This window comes from Rhinopithecus roxellana, chromosome 14 (genome assembly GCF_007565055.1).
Source record: "Rhinopithecus roxellana isolate Shanxi Qingling chromosome 14, ASM756505v1, whole genome shotgun sequence".
Classification (NCBI taxonomy): Eukaryota; Metazoa; Chordata; class Mammalia; order Primates; family Cercopithecidae; genus Rhinopithecus; species Rhinopithecus roxellana.
In genome coordinates this window covers 92,608,920-92,631,812 of record NC_044562.1, presented here as the reverse complement: position 1 = coordinate 92,631,812, position 22,893 = coordinate 92,608,920, and the positions used below count along the sequence as shown (strand labels likewise).

At 39.5% G+C, this 22,893-nt stretch overlaps 1 protein-coding gene across 3 annotated transcripts in view; it reads right to left on the bottom strand.

Moving 5' to 3' along the window:
• PARD3B (par-3 family cell polarity regulator beta) overlaps positions 1 to 22,893 on the bottom strand; it is a 1,146,560-nt gene that overhangs the window by 325,710 nt on the left and 797,957 nt on the right. For all 3 annotated transcript variants that reach the window (XM_010352639.2, XM_030916822.1, XM_010352640.2), the window contains 2 exons: positions 4,437 to 4,643; positions 3,472 to 3,709 (listed from right to left, as the gene is read on the bottom strand). In XM_010352639.2, coding sequence (XP_010350941.1) covers positions 3,472 to 3,709; positions 4,437 to 4,643 — 445 coding nt within the window. The remainder of the gene's footprint in view (positions 1 to 3,471; positions 3,710 to 4,436; positions 4,644 to 22,893) is intronic.

Below are 22,893 nucleotides of genomic sequence, written 5' to 3'. Positions count from 1 at the left end.
TGGAATGATAAAGTCTCTCTACTTTAACCCTATAAGGAATGCAATTTGGAAATGAGCAATCCTGTTTTTGTTCCTTGTTTTTGCCTTCTTCAGTCTTGTTCTGCCTATGAAGCTCACACCTTCTGCTCATCTCACTTAAGTGCCTTTCTATTCTATAGATGGGATGTGGACCAATTTATGAATCACTAATAAAAGCCAATTCAATAGTTAGAACTCAATTTGCTGAAATTTTGTTCTTTTTATTTTAATTTTTTGAGATGGGGTCTTACTCTGTTACCCAGGCTGGAGTCCAGTGAAGGGATCATGGCTCACTGCATCCTCTACCTCCCAGGCTAAGTCAATCCTCCCACCACATCAGCCTCCTGAGTAGCTGACACTATAGGCACATGCTACCATGTCCAACTAATTTGTGTATTTTTGCTTTTTTTGTAGAAATGGGGTTTTGCTATGTTGTTCAGGCTTGTAATTCCTGGGCTCAAGTGATCTGCCCACCTCAGCCTCTCAAAGTGCTGGAATTACATGAGCCACTATGCCTAGCTGAATTTTTTTTTTTTTTTTTTTTTTTTTTTTTTTGAGATGGAGTTTCGCTTGTGTTGCCCAGCCTGGAGTACAATGATGTGATCTCGGCTCACCTCAACCTCTGCCTCCGAGGTTCAAGTGATTCTCCTGCCTTAGCCTCCCAAGTAGCTGGGATTATAGGCATGCGCCACCACGCTTGGCTAATTTTGTATTTTTAGTAGAGACGGGGTTTTTCCATGTTGGTCAGGCTGGTCTCGAACTCCTGACCTCAGGTGATCTGCCCGCCTTGGCCTCCCAAAGTGCTGAGATTACAGATGTGGGCCACTATGCCTGGCCGAAATTTTGTTTTTTAATCGTCAGATGCCTATTATGACATCAGGTCTGTTGCGGTAACCTCAGCCCAGGTGATAGCAGGACCTTAGCAAGTCTTATCATAACACATCCAGGGGCAACATCACTCCCAAGATTTTTGAGCATGAGGAACCCTGCTTAGCATTTCTTGAGCACTGGAAATGTAGTGGGAAGGCTCACTGGTGTGAGGATTATTTGTATTCCCTAAATGTCACTTATATATGGAATGATAGAACTTTCCTTTCTATGTGGAAATTTCAGTTGATGATCACAAAATGAGAACAATTGATAACAAATACACCCAGCATTCTTAAATGAGATATCTCCTAAGGGTTTCATAAGAGGTGGCCAAACTGGTCCCTAAACCATCATCTCCCATCATTCACCTTCAGCCCATAGACGTATAGTGATCAATTGATTTGAGAAGAAATTGTAGGAGTAAAGACAGTCATAGAAAGGGGTACTTCTGCCTCTAACCCCCAACAAAATAAGTGAGGGGACTACAAGAAAACCCCTCAGGGAATTGGAGGTAATTGTATAACAGGAGATTGTCACCCCACTTCCTACTTGTTTGTGACTTGCAAAAATTGCCTTCTCCCTTCCCCATGCATGACAGCATTCTTGGGAGAGTCTGATGTGTGTTCCTGGAGGAAGAGGCCCAGAGTGGTGTGGGACGTGCCTGCAGAAGTCTGAAGATGCCAGGCTGATTGGAACATCTCTATGACGGGGTGAGGAGGAGCAGAACAGTGGGAACAAGCTGTACTTGCATCATTTGGAGGGTGGGAGATCAGGAACTCTAGAAAGCCAGGTAGATGCTGTGGCTGTAAGTTAGGCTAGAGCTGTCTCAAACTGGCACTGTCCAAGAAATCTACCAATTGGGGTAAGGAGACTCAGGGGTATATGTCTGAGGTCAGAGGCTTAGGGGAATAGGTTAGTGGGAAAATGACCTACATTAGTGACTGGTATAGTAAGGAGCACTCTAAGAAAATCCACAAAAGTAGCCACAAAGGTTCCTTGATGGCCAGATTATACCAAATATGCCAGTTAAGTAAAATTCTATCCTATTGAATCATGTCTTTCTTTGTCTCCTGGTTCCAAAGACTGAGAAATGGAAGAAGGTAGAATCCTGCCTCCCACCATACCACAGGATGCTCCTTGTGGTTCAGGTCCAACAGACAGAAAGGAAGAAAGCTTTCATTTATATCGGATTGAACATTTTAGCCCCCGACAAACAAGTCGCTTTTTTTTTTTTTTTTTAACCCAAAAGTGACCAGAAAGCTATCAGCCAGAAAGCTGAGATGTCAGGGTGTGGAGAAGGCAGCCTCAACAGTGCATACTTGAAGGGCAGAGAAGAAACAAAGCCATTTTCTGACTGTGCTATGTTGAGCCCTGTCTAGTGAATGAATGTATAGCACATGAAATCTTGTCTCACAACTATGCTGGGTCAGTAGAGCAAGTATGCCGGCCTCATTTTAAAAGTAAGGAAAGTAAGGCTCAGGGAAGCTAAGCAATGTGTGTGAAGCCCCATTGCTCCTGTGTGGAGAGTCATGGATCCAGACTGGGGCATCTGAGCCCAGACCCAGTGACATCTCCCCTGTATCACAGTGCCTCTGGAGGTGACAAGTGATGTGCCCGGCCACTGCACACCTAGAGTCACAGAGGGATGAGGTTCATCTACCCTGACTCCCCTGCTTCAAAAGAGGTATTCCAGAGGTAACACATAGGGCTTCCCTGCCTCTCACTTTCCCTGTGCTGCCAGAGGAAGTAGTTATTTTCATAACACGTTGGTACAAAGGACTGCAGGCTTTGTCCATGCCTCTACTAAGCATTGGCCTTTCTTTTATGGTGCAATCATAGCTCAGCCTTGGACTACTGGGCTCAAGCCATGCTCTGGCCTCAGCCTCCTGAGTACTTGGGACTACAGGCATGCATCACTGTGCCTGGCTAATTTTTTTTTTTCTTAGAAATAGGGTCTCCTGCCTGTAACCCCAGCACTTTGGGAGGCCAAGGCAGATCAGTTGAGGTCAGGAGTTCAAGACTCCTGGCCAACATGGCGAAACTCCACTCTACTAAAAATACAAAAATTAGCTGGGCGTGGTGGTGTGTGTCTATAGTCCCAGCTACTCAGGAGGCTGAGGCAGGAGAAACACTTGAACCCAGGAGGCGGAGGTTGCAGTGAGCTGAGATTGCGCCACTGCACGCCAGCCTGGGCGACAAAGTGAGACTGTCTCAAAAAAAAAAAAAAAAATATAGGGTCTCCCTACGTTGCCCAGGCTGGTCTTGAACTCTTGGGCTCAAACAATCCTCCCAGCCCCCCAAAATACTGAGATTACAGGCATGAGCCTCCGTGCCTGGCATAGTGTTGACCTTTCTTTGACAACAAACTTAAGACAGTGTCCTGTCATCACTGTAAGCTTCCCCGAAAAGCTCCTCTGCCTCTGCAGAAAGAGAACAAGAACAGTTACAGCTGAGAGATGTATGCATTTAGCTGAGTATGAGGGCAAGTATGCACTATTTTCTGAGTACAGACAAAGGAGTGATTTCACCAGGAGAGACAAAATGAGAAACAAACCCAACTTGGCCTTCAAAGCAGGACCATACCTCAGCATGGCGCTGAAGCCCTTCTTCTTTATTTTCCTTTCTGGATCTTCATTCTCCTCTTTGCGCTTTTTTTCCTTGACTTTCAATTTGCCCTTTTCCTTTTTCTTCTCCTTCTCTTTAGTTTTTTTGACTTTCCTGGCTTTATTTTCCATGTCCTCTAGCTCTGAGTTCCCCTGAGGGGCAGATTCACAATTCAGAGCTCCTTGGCCAGAGTGAGAGCTCTTATCAGACAGACCGTCTGTACAGAGAAAAAATAATCAATACTCATGGTCAGGGGCACATGCAGTTAGTATACAGAGAAACACTAACATGTAAAATGCTAAAGAATGAATAATAGCACTCTGGAGTTCTACCCTTCCATGTGGTTACTTGTGCCCTTTGAAGATCTGACTGCCTAAATCTGGTTACTTCGAGCAAGATTTGATGCTGGGAGTGGGGATGACCGATTGCTTAGCTGGTAGTATGAAAGGCTTGATATGTGTTCAAGCAGTAATCTCTCTGAAAGCTGGCTTGTTAACCTTGATCAGCTCGGAAAGTTCGCATGCTGGGAAACAAACAGGGTGAGGAGGGAGTTCTGAGTACAAAATATCCCAACTGCTTCTACCCAATTAATGCAGTCAGAGTCCTTGGATTGATGCTGCCTCTAATGACTCGAATGAGAATGTCAAGAAATGCATACTTAGTGCTCCTACCCTAAGGGTAAATGACAGTTGGTCCTTGTAGAAAAGTGAAGGAGAACATTTCTTTAGCCTTGCACTGTAAAATAAATTGCATATTGCATTCTCCAATTCCATGTTCATTAAGCCAAAGGGCAAAACATATCAGGAAAATGAATTACTTTTAATATCAAAAATATAATTGTGATCCTTAAATCATTTTTTTCTGTAGTTAAGCACACATTCTTGCCCGTGATTTGCAGATAACAATGAGATGAAGAAGCCATTTAAGGAAGCATATTGTCCTACCAGCTTCTATTTCTTCGGGTCCATCGTAGGATTTGTCAATGGCTGCTCTAAAGCTCTCATTGCAGCCTCGGCCTCGAACCATGTGTGGCCGGGGCCTGTGAAAAGGAAGGTCATTCTTCCGGACCTCGGCCACTGCAGTCTGCAGACTCTCCAAGGAACTGGACTTTTTCAAACCCAGAGTTGGACCAAAATCTTTGCTTGGAGATTCTGGAAAAGAAAGGGCAAAAGGTCACCCCTCTTCTAATGGGGCAGTGTGGTGTAATCCTATTGTTCTAAGAATATTTCTGTCTGGACATCCCAAAAAAGGGGTGTTAAGTGGGTGGGAGTTGGGGTTATATTCCAGCTTTGCCACCTTTTGTGACCTCGAACAAGTGGTTTGACTTCTCTGAGCCTCCGTTTCCTTTTCTAAAGCTGTGATAAGATTTAATATGATTATATGTACATTTCTCTCTATGTAGAAGTGTATATGCATGTGTGTCTACAGGTATATACACACACATATGAATTTGAAAGGTCGTAGCTATTTATAGAGACTATATATGAGTGTGAATGAGTGATTTCATATATGTGAGTATACATACATACACATATGCATACTCACAGACACACACACAAACATACCAAGCACCTAACGTGACGAGAGCTTCTCTTCCAGTATTGTCCTAGCACTCCCACACCTGACAGCTTTTATCATTGCTATGGTTGCTCATATGATTAGTAAGGAACATACTGGGCATGGAAATAAGAGAACATTGAAGTGACTGTGATTTCTGTAATTAAACACTTTACCTTACCCTACTGGCTATTAATGTATGGTAACTGCAGTTTAATCAATCAATCAATAATGCAAAGCAAGAAAGAAAACAACTTTTCCATGTTGATGCTATTGTTCTGAATGTATTCCTGCTTGGGTATCTAGAAAAGGCACAACCTTTTGATGCAATGTAAAATTATAAAACAGAAAATATAAAGCACAACTGAATCTGAATCATCTCTTTTCTGGTATATAATGTTTTTCATTTGTGCGGTTTGCCTTGGCCTGTACCTGCCCCCTCCCACTCCATTCCCTGACCTCCATCCCCACCCCCAGCTAGTCTCCCAATTATCAATAACAGGATTAGGTTATATAAATATTAGCAGCACAAGGATTATCTTTAAGATGGAAGGAATTCTTTCAGGGCTCTTGTTTCTACAGTCAAAGCTTTTCCACCAGGGCCACAGCTCATGTTCCTTTCCAGTTACGAAGGAAACTACTGTCATGAAGAGGCTAAACTTGCATTTCTGGAAATAAACGACTGTGTCATTTTTCAATAGATGGAGTATTCATTAAGAATTATGTATGTAAAGTACCTACTTCAATGTCTAGCACCTAGCAAGGCTCAATAAACGGCACTACCTTTTATTACTATCATCATTATTTTTGCTTCTACTATCACTGCCACTATGAACACTACTACTAGCAGCTTCACATAGGATTAAGGAATACAAAAGAAGTACAACAAAGCCCTGATGTGTATATATATACCCATGTGAGTGCGGGTACTACTGTTAGCCCCATTTTACAGATTCAGAAATTGAGGCACACAGCATTGACATAACTTGTCTGAAGTTACACACTTAATAAGCATCCAGACCAGGAGCTGGGCCGAGGCAGCCTAGTTCCAGCTTTTCTGCTGTGTACCATGTACTTTACTGTCTAAAGATGTATTTGCTCTGCACCCTCTATTTGATTATGGTCAAATAGCTTAAACTGCACTACATTTTCCTCATTTCTAAAATAAGAATATTAGGCTAGATTAACCCTGGAGCCTTGTCAAGTAGGCAAATTGCAAAAATTGGATATTGCTTTATAGTTTCATCATTAACTTACAGGAGACAACTTTGCACTTTGAACAATATACAGGATGACAATAAACATTGCATTTTATAAACCCTACTGGCTATTAATGTAGGGTAAGTGCAATTCAATATTCAGTAAATTCAACAGAGTATATTCAATAAATGCAACAGAGATAAGACTAAGACAAAAAAAAATACAAGAAATTTCAGGGACAAATTTCAGGTGTTATTTGCAAATCATAAATACTGAGGATATGTTACTATTAAATCCAGAAAGAGGCATATTTTTTTATATTCCCAGGAAGGAAGATAAGTTGAAGAAACAGAAATTGAATAAGATCATTTCTGACAAGAAAACAAAAGGCATCACAGAGGTTTGGGGGTATTGAAGCAATAGTGAAAGCTTTGGAGTTTACAGAAAATATTTTATAATATCAACCCCTAGGGATGTCTGACATGAAGTTTGGTGAAAACATGAAGATGAAAACTATCCGAGAAAGCCCTGATTCTCTGCCAGCAATAGCAACCATCTTTTATTTATTAATTGCCATTCAGGAGATTACATTAGAGCCCAAACTGTAAGCATTCACGTCAACCTTTAGCAATAAATTCTGGGGAACATGAAAGTGAATAAATCGTCCAAGATAGAAGGCACGTTATCTAAAAGGAGCTCATGTGAAGCTCAGCAAGAAGTCATAGCTAAGAAGAAACAAATACACTGTTTCTCATTCTAAGCAAACTGAACATTAAGGATTCATGGATTTTACAAGATTAATAGAGTCGGCAATTAATTCACTCTGTATAAATAGAAGTCACAAAGTAGAAATACTAACTGATGTTGGGCAATATTACAACCTAGCTCTATTGGATGTAATACATGGTAATATTAAAAGCAGAAAGGGTAGTTGAGTCCTTAGGTTGTAAATGTAGACTCTGGAGTTTTCAGGATTGGAAAAATAATTCTGTTTATTCCTGGAGAATGCACAGAATGTAGCTGTAGAATAGGGACGGATGTTAGAGAAGAGAACCAAAATCAGGGAAGTCCTTATAAGGATTTACAGATACAGTGAACTGGGGACTCTGACAAGGACCTTCACCAGGGATCCCCATGTCTTTCATATGTTTGAGGTCTCCTACAGAAGGTCAAGGTTACCTGCCATGGAAGGGGCATCAGTGTTAAATTCCAACAAAACACTTGGAATAAAATACCCTCCCTGTAAAGACTGTGTGGAGTACAATAAATTGCCGCATTCAATCCCTCTTCCCTACTCCTACTCTCACCAATTTCACTTTAGGTTGATGGTACATAGAAAATTTTACAGCTTTTAAAATGAGAAGATTCACTGTCTATGTCTAGCCTCACCATTTACACAAATCACATTTTTTTTTTCTCGGCTTCCACTAAAAGCAGGGGTCTCAAGAAGAGGTCTCTTTTGAGTGAGTAATTTACTGAAATCAAAACCTCAGCCACTGGATCCCATTGAAGTTATCCCAAAATATGATGACTCTTCATATTTTCATCTGTAGCTGATGCAATACTGGTTGTGGCTTCTACGTCCATGTTCTTTAAGATCGAGATGAACGGATCCTCCCCTCACAAACACGAGCTCAACATACACAAGATGCGTGAAACAGATGACACACAATTATCAAGGGTGCTAAAAGAAGGATGTCACATAAAAATTATTCTCAAGGTGGTATAATAAAAACATTCTTAATGTCAGGTGCCAAATTTTCTCTCAAAATTATGGCCTCATATAAAAATGCCACAATTTTTTTTTTTAAAAAGATGTTATAGCACTTTTAAAGATTCCATCTGTTTCCAAATGAAGGATTGGCTTGACATGGTCCTATATAGAGTAGAGGGAAATTTCAGGGTCATGTCTTCTGGACAAATCAATCCTCAGATACATCCCCTACTACACTCCATTCCCAAAAATACAGCATTATGAAAAGTGAACACACACACACACACACACACACACACACACACACACACACACATACCCCAAGACTAAAGAGTTAAAGAAGCTGTGCCAGGCAAAATGCCCACCATGTCTCCTGTAGGCATAAAAAGGGTGGCAAAAGGCCCTTGAGAGAACTACCACCTAGTTGGAGAGGTGCCACTATGAAACTGATTCTTAAGATGCCGAGAAACTGCTGCCCCAGTCTTCCAGGTATTATAGAAAGCCTCATTTCAACATGTTATGAGACAGAAGGTCCTTCCTGGAGGACAGTTTGGATGTGGACCTTGGTTTCTCTGACTCAGTCTTGGATTGCTGCCCTTGCCTTACAGCTGAGCACTGCTGTTGCTTCTCCACAGGCAGATGATTTGAATAATAGAGAATAAAACTATCTAGAGGGTAGTGGTTAATACTGAAGGATTAAAAGGAGGTTGTAGAATATCCAAACATTCCCCGCTCTGCTAATTACTTCTTGAGTTAATAACCTCTTTGTGCCTCAGTTCCCTTATCTATAAAATTGAGGATAAGAAAAGCATAGAAGGGTGCCTGGCATGTCATGAGTGCTCATAAAGCATTGGTGATCATTACTGTCACAGTCACTTTTATACCATCTCTAAACATTTCAATGAGTGAAATCTTAGATTTGGTGCAATCCATCATTGAATTATTAAATACGACCATGCATTCTACAAACAGCTGAAAAGGACTTCATAAAAAATGCTGTCTTTATTATTCGAAAAGGTAAACAACTTAAAATTTTTTTCAAACAATTAAACTCCTTAAATTGTTTTTTCAAACAATGCCTTACATTTCTTCTATTGACATAGGTATATATATGTTCATCTGTTCATCACATATAGAAGCCATTGTGATAAGATAGATTAATAGTGGAGTCTTAGTTGCCCTTCTCCTTAGGCTATAATCACTTAATTAGTCTGAGATTTAATTGGCAATGTTTGAACTTCCCACTTTAGCATTAAAAATCTCACAATAAAAGAATGCCTTAATCCAGAAGACCAGTATTTGGATCTTCCATTATTGATGAAATTGCTTCCAATACACCCATATTAAAAAATGAGAAATATTCCTGCTTCTATGCATTAAGAATGCAATTTTATATTAAAATATATATGACCAAACAGAAAATAAAATAAGAAAATAGAAAAAAAAATGAGAAATAATTTTAGGGAAGGTATTCACTTCCAGATACATGGCAAGTTTTTCTCCCAGCTAGAGCCTTATAATTAACAAATACTTATGATAAATTAACAATAAATAATGTATTAATTTGTACATTTCAATAACATCAATGGCCCTCAAGGCACTTAGTGAAAATTAATTAAGTTACAGTCTTTCCTTCTAAAATAAAGGGATTGTTTCCCATCGTAAACTAGGGATAAAGATTATTATAACGCCATCCAGGGGTCACAGCATGAGACCTGGGAAGGCTGAGCATTTATCAAGATAGCTTGCTTTTATTATCAATTTGGCCTTGCCTTATTATGAGCAGTCAACTTGGACAAACACAATAGAAATGCCTTTCCTGCTGCATGGGGAGCTGTGATGTGAAATTAATAAATGTAAAACTCTTTGAATACAAAATTATTGTAAATTCCAAGTAGGAGGCACAATACCACTTTATTCTCCCACATATTTCACTTTGTCTTTTCATTTTAGATTACATTTACTGAAAATTTTCTATGTTTGATTTTTTTAAAGTAGATTTCCTAGAGGCAAAATGTCTTATATGCTTTACTTGGTATCACTGCAAATCCATTACCCTTTAAAAAATTCTCTGTAATATCCAAATGTATAATTTCCCAAGTTATGTTATCTGTGTTAACTGTGTCCATAATGGGCCTAATTACCTTCTTGCCTATCACAGTGTTCCAAATATTGATCATCATTCCAAGCTTATCACAGTGCCCTGTTTCCTATTCATTACCATAGGGCATAATGCAATTTGGCTTTACATTATCTGCTGTCATTTGGGTCTCAGTTCTTTTACCGGCAATTTCCAAGTTCTCCAAGAGTGGAATTTTTCTTTTAAGTCTCACAAATCCCAGGGTCTTTAATCGTTTCCTGAAATTTACATCAAAATGTTCAATAATGAACTTCTCATTAAGATTCATACATTTGCATAATCTCCCCTACCCTATCTTCAAACACTTTATTTTAAAGTGAAACTATCCAGAGAAAATATGGGAAGATTATGTGAACAAATAAATTCCTTGATTATGAGTATGGGCACGGCCCTTCAAGTGTGTTAAATGTATGCCAAGTATTGCTATACACTTTAACTTTCTTTACTAAAAGTTTCTTCTTTCACAAAGAAATAGTCAAAATTTTATTTATTTATTTATTTATTTTTTGAGACGGAGTCTCGCTCTGTAGCCGGGGCTGGAGTGCAGTGGCCGGATCTCAGCTCACTGCAAACCGCCTCCCGGGTTTACGCCATTCTCCTGCCTCAGCCTCCTGAGTAGCTGGGACTACAGGCGCCCGCCACCTCGCCCGGCTAGTTTTTTGTAATTTTTTAGTAGAGACGGGGTTTCACCATGTTAGCCAGGATGGTCTCGATCTCCTGACCTCGTGATCCGCCTGTCTCGGCCTCCCAAAGTGCTGGGATTACAGGCTTGAGCCACTGCGCCCGGCCAAAATAGTCAAAATTTTATGCCATGTTTAGGTTTCTTTCCTGAACTCAGATTATGTCCCCAAAATGTTACAAATAGTGAATTCATTACACCAAAAATATTCTCATGACATTTTTCTTTCTTTTTCTTTTTTTCTCTATCTTACAGATAAGAAAATGTACTCCATGTTTCAACTTAGTGGTTGGACTATTTCTAAAAATACATATATAACTTTATCTGGGGGTGGATTCTGTTAGGGCAGCTGAGGAACCCAGACAACACCAATCCCAGCAAGCTGGTGTGTTTTAATCTTCCGTTTTCATTCTTTCCTCCCTTAGAAAGACTCTACTGGATTAAAAAAACAAAACAAGCAAACAAAAAAATAAAAAGTTGCATTCAAGAAAATAACTGAAAAATTAAGTACACAGCGTTGGTCTCCAGAAGAGACATGTGGGTACTTATAGGAAAACACTACCTTTATTATTTAAATATGTAACAGAATACTCATTTGAGGGTCAAATAAATGGACCAGTGGGAGAAACTTTCCTACGTGTGATACATGATCAAAAAATGTTACCTACCTTTCCTAGACTTACTGAGTTTTGTTTCCTCAGTACAGAGATCTACTACACAAACATTCTTTGGAGGTAAAAAGGAACATGAAGGTAAAGGGTACTTACAACACTGGGATGCCCTTTTTCTTCAGTGCTGTGAGGCTGAACAAAGTTTTACATGGAGAAACACAGACCACAATTGCTTCACTTTCTCAAAGCCCACATACAGCTTCCTTTTCTTTGTTAACACAACCCTTAGGCTCTTTTCCTACTTTCAATGATTTAATAATTTCTGCCCTACCTATAATTATTCACTCATCTCTATATTTTGCCCTTTTTTTCACAGTAGTTGTTCCTTTCGCTAAACTTATCTTTGTAATACTAACCTTTTCTGCCATTTCTACCTCATGTGTGCTTTAAATAGTCTTATTTTTACCTACTGCCAAGAACACCTTTATTTGCCTTCCAGCTCCTCCTCGTATATCTGGGTGACAGGCTTTATATTCTAAACACAGACCATAGTAGTGATTTTTTCCCCTCTTTTTCCTTTTGCCATTAACTCTTTGTATGTCTTGCTAAAACAGTACATGTTTCTTCTGCTTTTGATTGCTGAGTGGTTTGTATGTTTATGTGGGTTGTATACAACAGTACTCTCAAAATAAGGCATATTATAAAGAATTTTAATGTTTCCTCAAAAACCATTAGCATAATATAAAAGGTCAAAGTTTGATTGATTTCTTGGAGGGTACCTACATAAGGGTATCTTTACATATTATACAGCCTGGGCACCTGTATTTTTTAAGGTCAATGTTATTTTTATACTTTTTTTTTGTATTTTTCCCCTTTTTATACGTATCCGATTGTACTTGAAAAGAAAAATGGGCATTTCAATTCTCAATTACTTATTTACCAAACTGATAGAAAGTGAGGTTTTTCAGTTTCATGTTCACATGAATAACAATTTCTCTATAAATATACTTTAAGCAAGGTTTCAATCTAATGTTAAAATGTCAAGCCAAAATCAAGTCAGCTGTTGACAATTATTTACTGGGTATTTTTTGTGGCTCACAACCGTACTCCGTCCTAAGAGGAATGGAAGGTAAATGTGACTATAACTAACACTTTCTGTGGCTTTACAGTTTACTAAATTTTTTCCTGTACAAAATGAAGTCTAATCACACACAATTGATCTTACCCAAATTCAACTGTATGTTCATGATGAGAGAAATTTAGAAAAAAAGTAGGAGGATGGGCAGGATAAAATCACTTAATGAGAACAATTTCACTTACCTTCCCTCTCAATGAGAGTGTGCCCTTGAGGGACTGTGTGTCTGGAAGGGAACAGGAGTTTGGAGAAATGAGTTGTTCTCTGCGGCTCTTTGCTTGCCTCTCTCATGCTGAGTATCTCACCACCCTGAGTATGATTCATATGTTTCAAGATTTATAGTTTTCATGTATGCCTGAGTTAATTTGGGCTGCTATAACAAAAATACCACAGACTGAGTGGCTTATGAACAACAGAATTATCTCACAGTTCTGGAGGCTGCGAAGTTCAAGATCAAGGTGCTGACAGATTTGGTGTCTGGTGAGGGCCTGCTTCCTGGTCCATAGATGCCTGTGTTCTTATTGTGTCCTCACATGGTGGAAGGGGCAAGGGAACTCTCTGGGGGCCTTTTCTTTATAAGGAAACTAATCCCATTCATGAGGGCTCTACTACAGCTCTCTGCACCAGCAGAGATGGCATTGTGTGGATGCCACCAAAGTTGCTGCCTGTGCCCTTGGGAGGGGTAGCCTCTGTGATCCAAGCTACACTAGGTCCCATTGGAGCTGTACCTGGGGTGTCCAAGCAATTTGACGCTATAGCACAAGGAAAAGAACCTGTGGTATTTGGCTGCCCTGTGCAGAATGCACTGAGGTCCTGAGGGCACCAGCAGCCCTTCTTTGGACACCACTCTGTCTCCAGGGCCCTTGCACTCTGGGCCTGTTGGCAGAAATGATTATCCTGATGATCTACTGAATTGCCTTCAGAGTCATTCTTCCATTGTCCTGGAGAATAGCTCCTGGCTTCTGCTGAGATGGCTGATCCATACTAACCTCCTTATCAAACAGTTGTTTGACCACATCCTTAGTATTCTTTCCCAAACAGGCTTTTTCAGACTTTTCAATATGGATAGGCTGAGAAATACCTAAATCTTTAAGCTCTGCTTCCTTTTTGATGGGCAATTCCATCTTTAAGTCATGTTTCTCATCTTCCATTTTACTATAAGCAGTCAGAAAAAGCCAGGCTGTGCCTATGGGTTCAAACAAACTATCTACAATGACATTAATTAAATATGCTATCTGGATTTTAGAGAAATCAGAGAACTTTGCTTACAAATAGTGTTAGTTAAATACCCAATTTCATCACTTACAAGTTCTACCTGCCATAAAACACCAGAACAACAACACACTTCAGCAAAGTTCTTTGCCACTTTATATGGAGGATGGTCTTTTCTCCAGTTTCCATGAATCACATGTTCCTCATTTCCATCTGAGACCTCATTAAGAATGGCCTTTACCATCCATATTTCTACCAATGTTCTATTCAAGATTATGTGGGTATCGTCTAAGAAGACTGAGAGATCGAGGCTTTCTTTACAGCTCTCCTCTTGCGATGGTGGTGCTGTGAGTGGTGGTGTTTGTTGTTGTTGCTGTTGCTTTTTTTGTTTGTTTTTGTTTTTCTTTGGAGCCCTTGCCAGAATCACCTTTTAAAAGCCCAGTCATGACAATGTGGGCTTTTTTTAGTATGCACTTAAAAACTCTTTCAGCCTCCACCCATTACCCAGTTTCAAAGCTATTTCCATATTTTTAGGTATTTGTTATAGTGTCATTTTACTTCTTGGTACCAACTTTTGTCTTACTCCATTTGGGCAGCTATAATGAAATTTCATAAACTGGCTTATAAACAACAGAAATGTATTTGCCCACTGTTCTGGAGGCTGGGAAGTGCAATATCAAGGCACAGGGAGATTCAGTGTCTGTTGAGGACCTACTTCCTGGTTCATAGATGGCCATCTTCTTGCTGCATCCTCATGTGGAAGAGTTTTCTGGGGCCTGTTTTACAAGAGCACTAAACCTATTCAAGAGGGTTCCAGCATCATGACCTAATCACTTCTCAAAGACCCCACCTCCTAATACCATCATATTGTGGTGTAGGATTTCAGTGTATGATTTTTGGAGGGAAACAAACATTTTGTCTATAGCAATGTGTCACTATATTTAAACACAAGCCAACTATTTCATCTGGTGTTTGACTGATGAAATGGCTCTCTCTTTGAAACAGTAATTTTGTATTCTCTATGGTGAATTGAGGGGATTTCCAATGGTATTTTGTGATTTCCCTTCACATTCCTGAAAGGCAGTGCCTCAGTCCTACATCTCATGTAAATTTCAGAACAAACACTCAACCTTTTCTTAATTCTTCTTTTAAGTTCCCTGAGAGTGCAGACAAGGAAATGTCATCCTATTGACTTGGCAAGGCTACTGAGATGCTACATGAAGCTTTCCTGGTCTGACAAACCTTACGCTGAAATTCCTCCCCTTTTCTTTGCTACTTCAGAAATAAAAGATTAAACACCTAGCTTAGTCAAAGACATTCTAGTCTCTGTGTGGAGCAAATATAAACACTCATGAAACAATAACACTAGAGAATCGACGTGGAGGAGATCCTTAAAGCTCAAGAAGGACCCATCTCATGGGAATACAAGTCCCCAAATTTTAGAAAATAAATTGTTTGTACATACACCTGGATTTATCTGGATTCATATTTCCAATGGTAGCCATGTTACCTGTTTACTCAGCTAATTAATTGCATCTTTGGCATTCACTCATAATTTACTCTTTAAAGCAATTGCTATTACAAGCACAGTCTGACATTAGACATCTTGGGTTCTCTTAGTCCATTTTTTGTTGCTATAACTGAATACCTGAGAATGGGTAACGTATAAAGAAAAGAAATTGACTTCTTTTAGTTCTAGAGGCTGGGGAGGCCAAGGTTTAGGGGCCACATCTTGTGAGGGCCTTCTTGCTGGTGGGGACTCTCTGCAGATTCCCAAGGCAGCACAGTGCATCACACATTGAGGGGGGCTCATGATAGATGGCCAAACTAGCTTTTATGACACACCATTCTCATGATTACTAACTCACTCCCTCAATAACCCATTAATCCATCAATCCATGAATGGTTTAATCCACTAATTTATGAATGGGTTAATGGTGGCAGAGCCCTCATGACTCAGTCATCTCCCAAAGGTCCCACCTCTCTCCACACTGCTGCACTGGGAGCCGTGTTTCCAGCACATGAACTTGTGGGGGACACATTCAACCATAGCAGTTTTATGCCCCAGCTCCACCCATATACTATTTGTGTTACTCTAGGTGAGGCTCCTACCTCTCAGTGCTTCAGTTTTCTTATCTGTAAAACAGAGATAATGATAGAACCTCATTTATGGGGTAATTGGAAGATTATATGATATAGAACTTTGAACATGATACCCGGAACACAGCAAATATTCAGTAAATGTCAACTCTTCCCATCATATTTTTTTGGTGAACAAAATGTACACCCATTAGGAGGATTCTCTATAACCAACAGAATGACGAGAGGATTTCTGCTTCCCTATTCATACATTGTAGGACAGGGTCATTACTAGCTCTGAATTTTCACTCTTTACTGAAAACTTCTACTTTTTTTGGTCTAAGATTTCTTATTACTTTTCAAATCATCTTCTATCTCCTTCACTTCTACCAGTAGCCCAAATACACTTGTTTATTTCTTGCAAAGATATTTTTCATGAAGAAGTAAAATGCTAAAATAATTTCCTGAGAATAACTATGCCAGGGACAGAAAGTAAATAACTATTTAGTTTCTTTCAGTCTTCTCCATCAGACTAATCCATGACACCATCAACAAAATTACAAATCAGACAAGGTCGTGGACTTTTGGGATCACTGGCCAGCAGGTATCTCTGCAAACCGTGTACCAAGAATGCTGATGTAGAGCACAGTTAAGGGCTGGAGTATTTTAGGCTTGGAGAAGTCAGGGAAAAGAAAGCACAGTGTGACTATGAGTCACTGGGTAAGACTTCATGTACGATGTGGGTCATATCCTTGAAGATGGATGGTATATAGGCAAGAGAAGTAGGAGGCGGACAGGCACACCACTTAGAGGAAAAGGCATGAGGAAAAGTCCAAACACGTCTACAGGGGGTGGGGACACAGGGAAGATGGAGTGACTAGTAACAAAAAACAATGTGGTAGAGATTGGTGGGAAATAAACATGGTAGAAAGGATAAAGTAAGACTTGAAGGGCTTTGAAATCTGGCTAAGAAGGCAAGGCCCAAATTAGGGGACAATAGAAAGCCATTAAGTTTTTTTTACCAGAGGAAACGCTCGATGATATTGGTATTTAGAGAAAAAATAATACGGAAGGCGTACATGGAATAAATTAAAGGGAAGGGAGAGTGCTATCTTTGCAGCAATGGAACTCATTGCTAATAAAATCTCTTGCTCTTCCTTTCTTTTTACAATTTCAAATTTCTTCTAATTTCTTCATATACATTTTTAGCATGGTTAGTCATCTGTCCTCAAAATGAACAGAACGATTTTCCCCAGGTTTTTCTCTGACGAGGAGGGATAGGGTGCAGAAACATATCTTAATGCACTTGGAAAGCAGGAGGTGCTCAGGGTTATGTGTCTGGGTGGATGGGACAGGGGGCACTGCCTGCTACCCCTAGGCTTCCTCCTGCCATGGCTTCACTGTGACTGCTGTGGCCGGACCCTTTGCTATCTCCTCGTAAGCACGCTTTACTATATTTGGTAATATATAATGATTAATGGGCAGTAAAACTAATAACATGGGGACACACAAAATAAATGAGGTGGCAAATATGAAAAGGAAGTACCACTTAATGTTGTTGTGAAATCTGACAGCATACTGGAGTTTCCCAATAACTCAGCCTGAGGAATCTTTGCCAGTGGGAAACAAGGTTACAAGAAGGTGATACTTCCATTAATAACCTTCCCTCAGGGAAGTCTATGATCAGTGTTTCTTGTACTGAAATTCTTGCTGGGTTGTACTGAGATGTCAGGGTACATGGAAACTGCTTTACTCTACCTCAGAGAAGCACATGGAGAAACAGCAAGAGTGTCAGAACTTCCAGTTATCCTAAACTGCCTCTCTTTTTCTCCCCCGACTGCTGACATCCATTCTTTTTCCTACCCGGCACCTATTATTCTATCTAAAATGAGCATTGTGGCTTTCCTTGGTGTACTACGCCTCCTCAACTCTCATTCAGTGCCTATGACCCAGACATGACTAATTAGTGCATTTCTTCCCCGTGGTGAGCTCTGGGACAGCTACTGACACACACAGGGCTAACTAGAACTAGGCCTGGTAGAGTGAACTAAGCAGTCTTTGTTACTGGGGTTACTGGGAGAATCTAAGCCTGGAGCCTCTGGCAATCATATTGCTTTTCCATAAAAATCAAGTCCAAAGAGAGGAACCAGAACTGCACGAGAGTACTGCCGACATGGAGACCCTGGGTGCAGCTACATTTCTTAGTGGATGTTCCTCTGAACTTTTTAGTTGCCAGGAGTCAAAAAAATTATCTTTGCAAAACTAGTTTGAAATTGTTTTCTTTCCACTGTGACCCACAGTCTTGACTTCATATTCTATTCTCCAATCTCTCATCCACATAACAATCTATGTTACCACCAGTTGTTTCTACTCAGGTCAGACACTTGAGGAACAGGGCAGACTGCTGCTGAAGGAATGGTGAGCACAGAGTTGACCACACCAGTGAGAAGTGTGTCTGACACCAGCTTATAGACAGGCATGTTCTAGTCTGTTCCTGCATGGATTTTACAAGTGATAAATCTTCTACACTGAGAAGAGTTTTATTACATTGGTTTGCTCACTTTGACCCCTGACTCCTTTGTGAAGACAGGACCATTCTCCAGATCATTAGTAATAAGTAGAGACATACTACCAATGGTTAGACGATTTAGAAAAATAGAATGGCTTTCAAAAGAGAGGTAAAATCAATTCCTGCTATGGTTGACCAGGGGTTCAAACAACCGATCTACAATGACATTAATTAAATATGTTGTCTGGATTTTAGAGAGATTGGAGGAAACCTGGCATCACCTTTAAGAGCTAGTTGTTCCCATAGGTATTCTCATGACTACTCAACAGAGGCCTCTCATTTAGGAGGAGAGAGACCTGTCTCCCAGGAATGGGGGTGTCTATTTCTGGAGAAGGGTTTGTGTTTTATCACTGTGCTTGTTTTAAGTTTCCCTTTCACAGAAATTTCCAGACAAACTGTGAATTGGAAACTTTTCTGTAAATTGACTATAAGGACATGATGGACTAAAAGCAGTCTAGGGTGCTTAACAACAAAGATTTGTGTAGGAGGCATGTTCAGTGGGGACTTGGAATTTGAAGGCTTAGAATCTAAGGAAGTTATTTAATCTCTCTGGGCTTCAGTTTCCACATCAGTAAAAGTGGGATAATGGAAAAATCACATTGATGATGATAATGGTGATAAAAAGAGCGGCAGCTATCTCTGTACCAGGCACATTCTTATATATATCTATTAACTCATTTAATTACATGAGGTATACAGTAATATTATCCTCATTTTATAGTTGAGAAAACTGAGGCACAGATAAAGTAACTTGCCTAAGTTAATAGGGATGCCAATTGCATAAGTTTTTGTTACGATAAGATGAAATTATGTATGTATGAAAAATTCACAAAGCTGTAAAGTAGTCTATATACATGTAATATGTTGCTACTAATTAAAAAGGAAGATATTTTCCTCCAGATCTGCAGGATGTGGACTCAACTCATCAAAAGACAACATGAGTATATCTTTGTGAACACCTGCTCTCAAGGAACAAGCAATCTACATGAAGGTCAAAATGCAAAACTCAAAAGCATCCTCAAACAAGGTGGGATGTGGCAAGATACAGAGGGAGTGGCAGAAGTCAGAGGAGAAAAATGATGACTCTAGGCTGAAACAGATCCCTTGGAATTGAGCAGCATCAAACAGAGACGGCCCTGGAGACAGAATGGGCGAGAGCTGAGAACATGGATCTGCCAAGGGGCAGCAAGCCCAGTCATGTGTCCACTGCAGAGTGCTCATGGGGCCTGGGAGTATAGGAATGAGGTTGAACAGAGAGAATGGGAAAAGACCAGTAAGGACCCTAGTGGCCAGATGAACAGGTTTATGATGCCCACTGGCAATAAGGGGCCTCTGAAGTCTGTGACCCTGGATCCAAACATATTCATTCTAATACACATGGACAATAGGCAAGGCAGGGACTTCTATCTACACCATGCCCTAGGTAGGATTCAATTGCTCTGAGTGGGTACTGCCTCAGTACCCTAAACTGGGATGGATGTTTTGCTCTGAGAGAACAGCAACAATAATAAAAATGATAGTTAATCTTTATTTAGAACTTACCATGGTACAGTCTCTGTGCCAAATGCTTTGCCTTGTCTTGACAGCCCTACAGAGGGGGTAATATCATTACCTGCCTTTTATAAATGTCAGCCTCCCAAAACAGAAGCCACAGTTCTGCCCTACACATTGCATAGCCCTATTTTACTTTTCATTATTACTTATAATAAAAATATAAAAACACAAGACTTTTCTAAAGAGGGTTTATATCAAAAAAAGAAAGGAACACTTGGTTCACTGCTAATACTCCCACAAAAGAAAAAAAAAACTGTTTTGTGCTTATTTTAAAATCAAATTTTGAGCAATGTGACATATTTTTATATTCCCTGCCTTGTTCTGGGTAAAAATTTAGGAAGGAGCTTGTGATGCATCATTAAATAGTTTTTCCCATCATTTGACGACTGAGTTATTGGCACTAGATATAGCCATGGGGGGAAAAATAAATGTTTATGGTGATTTAAAAGATCAATTACAAGCCTCTGCCTTATTCCTTACTCAGCATCCTGCATGGCATGTAAAAATGGTAATGAAAAAAAATACTACATTTGAAATTTTAGCTGAGCAGAATGTCAGTTTTCAGATACACTAAAAGAATAAAAAACATTAGGATACCATTAACAGTTTCAGAGTAATGGCAGCAAAGCAGGATTGTTTTCTATTATTATTATTACTGCCATTAATGGGTCAGAGCCTTCCAAGGGAGTAAGGCTGGGGACAACCCAGCCACTTTCAATAGAGCATTAACTCTTTCAGGTCAAAAGGGGCCCATTTACAGGACGGCAGCAGTCATTTAATAAATGATACCCTTGTGGCCTCAAAGAATTTATCTCCTGTCTAAACAGTCTTGCTTACACATTTCTATTTTCTGTATTCTATTCCAACAAATATTCCAGTAAGAGAAAAGGTTAATTTGCAGATAATTATTTAGGGAGGGAGGGAATATTTTTTAAAGCAGAAAAACAAAAACAACCCATCACAGAGCATCAGTCACCGTGTGCAAATCTGGAAGAGGATAATGAACCTCATGAAGTAACAGAATTAAAATGAAAAATTAGAGGTGCAAGATGGAACGATTTTCTTTCAAGGGAAGCTTGGTGAAATAATTTTTTTTCCCCTTTGTTCGCTTTGTGCAGTTTATATGTGACTAAGTACAGCTAATCCTGTCTCTTTTCAAACGTTAATGTCAGCTACTAGAATAATCTGCTTTCTTGATTTAATTGCATAGTTTAACCTCTGACATAACCTTTTAATTCACACCATGACAGCCAACCTTACAGAAAGTTTTTCTAGAAATCTGAGTAACTTCCCCAAGGTAAGAGCTGCTTTCCCTCTTGTGGGGGTAGAGGGGAGCATTCTGCCCAAGATCATCAAATTCACCAGCTGCTCTGGGTGGAAAGGCCGCTGGCTTACTTCAGGGAAGAGGGGAGTTTATTAGAATGTCTGGTACAGTGAAAGCTGGCTGCACAACAATGTGAATGTATTCAACACTACTGACCTGTACACTTAAAAACGATTAAGATGTTAAATTTTGTTTTTGTATATTTTACTATAAGTATTTTTAACAATTTAAAAATTCTACATACCGTTATTCAAAAGGAGGAGTATGATATAGAATATTGATCAGACCATAGTTTGGGTAATGAAAATGTTCAGGTCCATTTTGATTCAAGTAAGGTCACAGAAAAAGAAAAGACTAAACATTATGCTGCTGTTTAGTGAATTGAATTGCATTTAGGGACTTGAATTCATAAGAATGTGTAAGCCTGAGCAACAAAGTGAGACTCGTTCTATACAAAATGCTAAAAAAAAATTAGCCAGGCATGGTGGTGCGTGTCTGTGGTCCCAGCTACTCAGGAGGCTGAGGCAAGAGGATCCCTTAAGCCCAGGAGGTTGAAGCTGCAGTTGAGCCATGTTCGCACCATTACACTCCAGCCTGGGAGACAGAGTAAACACTGTCTAAAAAAAAAAAAAAAAAAAAAAAAAAAAGGTTTGGCTTCTTGAATTGCTAGGACAGAAGTCTCTAGCCATAGGAATAGTGGAAGGATTCTCACACTCTGAAGGGTTTAGTTTTTATATTGTAAACAAATGTGAATCTGAAAGAACCAGTCCTTCAAGATGAATTAACGAGTGGCTAACTGGGCCTGTATTTAAGACAGAGCCAAGCAATCGTTTGCTGAACAGTGTTTATACACTTTCTCACTCTGGGTTTCCCAAAACCCCACACCTTTTTAACTCTGGAACTTTCAGAATTTGCCTGAGTCAACTATTAAGAGTCAACTTGTAGACATCACTTGAATTACTGAGTAGCTGGCTTCTTAAAATGCTAGGGCAGTTTCTGGCAATAGGTAGTGTAAGGATGCTCAAGTACACTATTATCAAGAATGAAAAGAAAGAGACCAGGAAGATGAATGAATAATCCAAGTCCAATCACATATTATTTTGGATTAAATTTCTCTGCAAAGAAATATAAAGTGAAGAAAGGGGGAACATCTCTTCATTCAGCATCTCTCTTTTGTTGATGTTTTTGTTTAAATTCTTTCAATATCCTTTTATATCTTGAATTTTTCTCCTACAGTGAAATGATCATTCTTTGCTTATATCACCTCCCTAGTGCTGTATTAGAGGTTTGCCACATGATGAAATAAAAAGAGGGATAGCATTGAAAAAAATAATTTGTTTAAACACACATTTTTGACAATTAGAAAATGAATGGGAAATTTTCAACAAAGTGAACAAAAGCTACTGATGTGTATAAGTTAAAACCAGGAAGCCACACAAGTAGAATTAGTTTCTTTTTTTCCTCTTCTTCAACTACAAGGCATTCTCATCTATTCATGCATTTCAGGGGTAAACTCATGTATAAAATTTCTTTTTCTTCCTCTTTCTTAGGGAAAAATAGGTACTTTCAGTGTAGACAACCTGTCCAGGAGTTTCATCACTGGGCTATTTGAAGATGAAATGGTTTT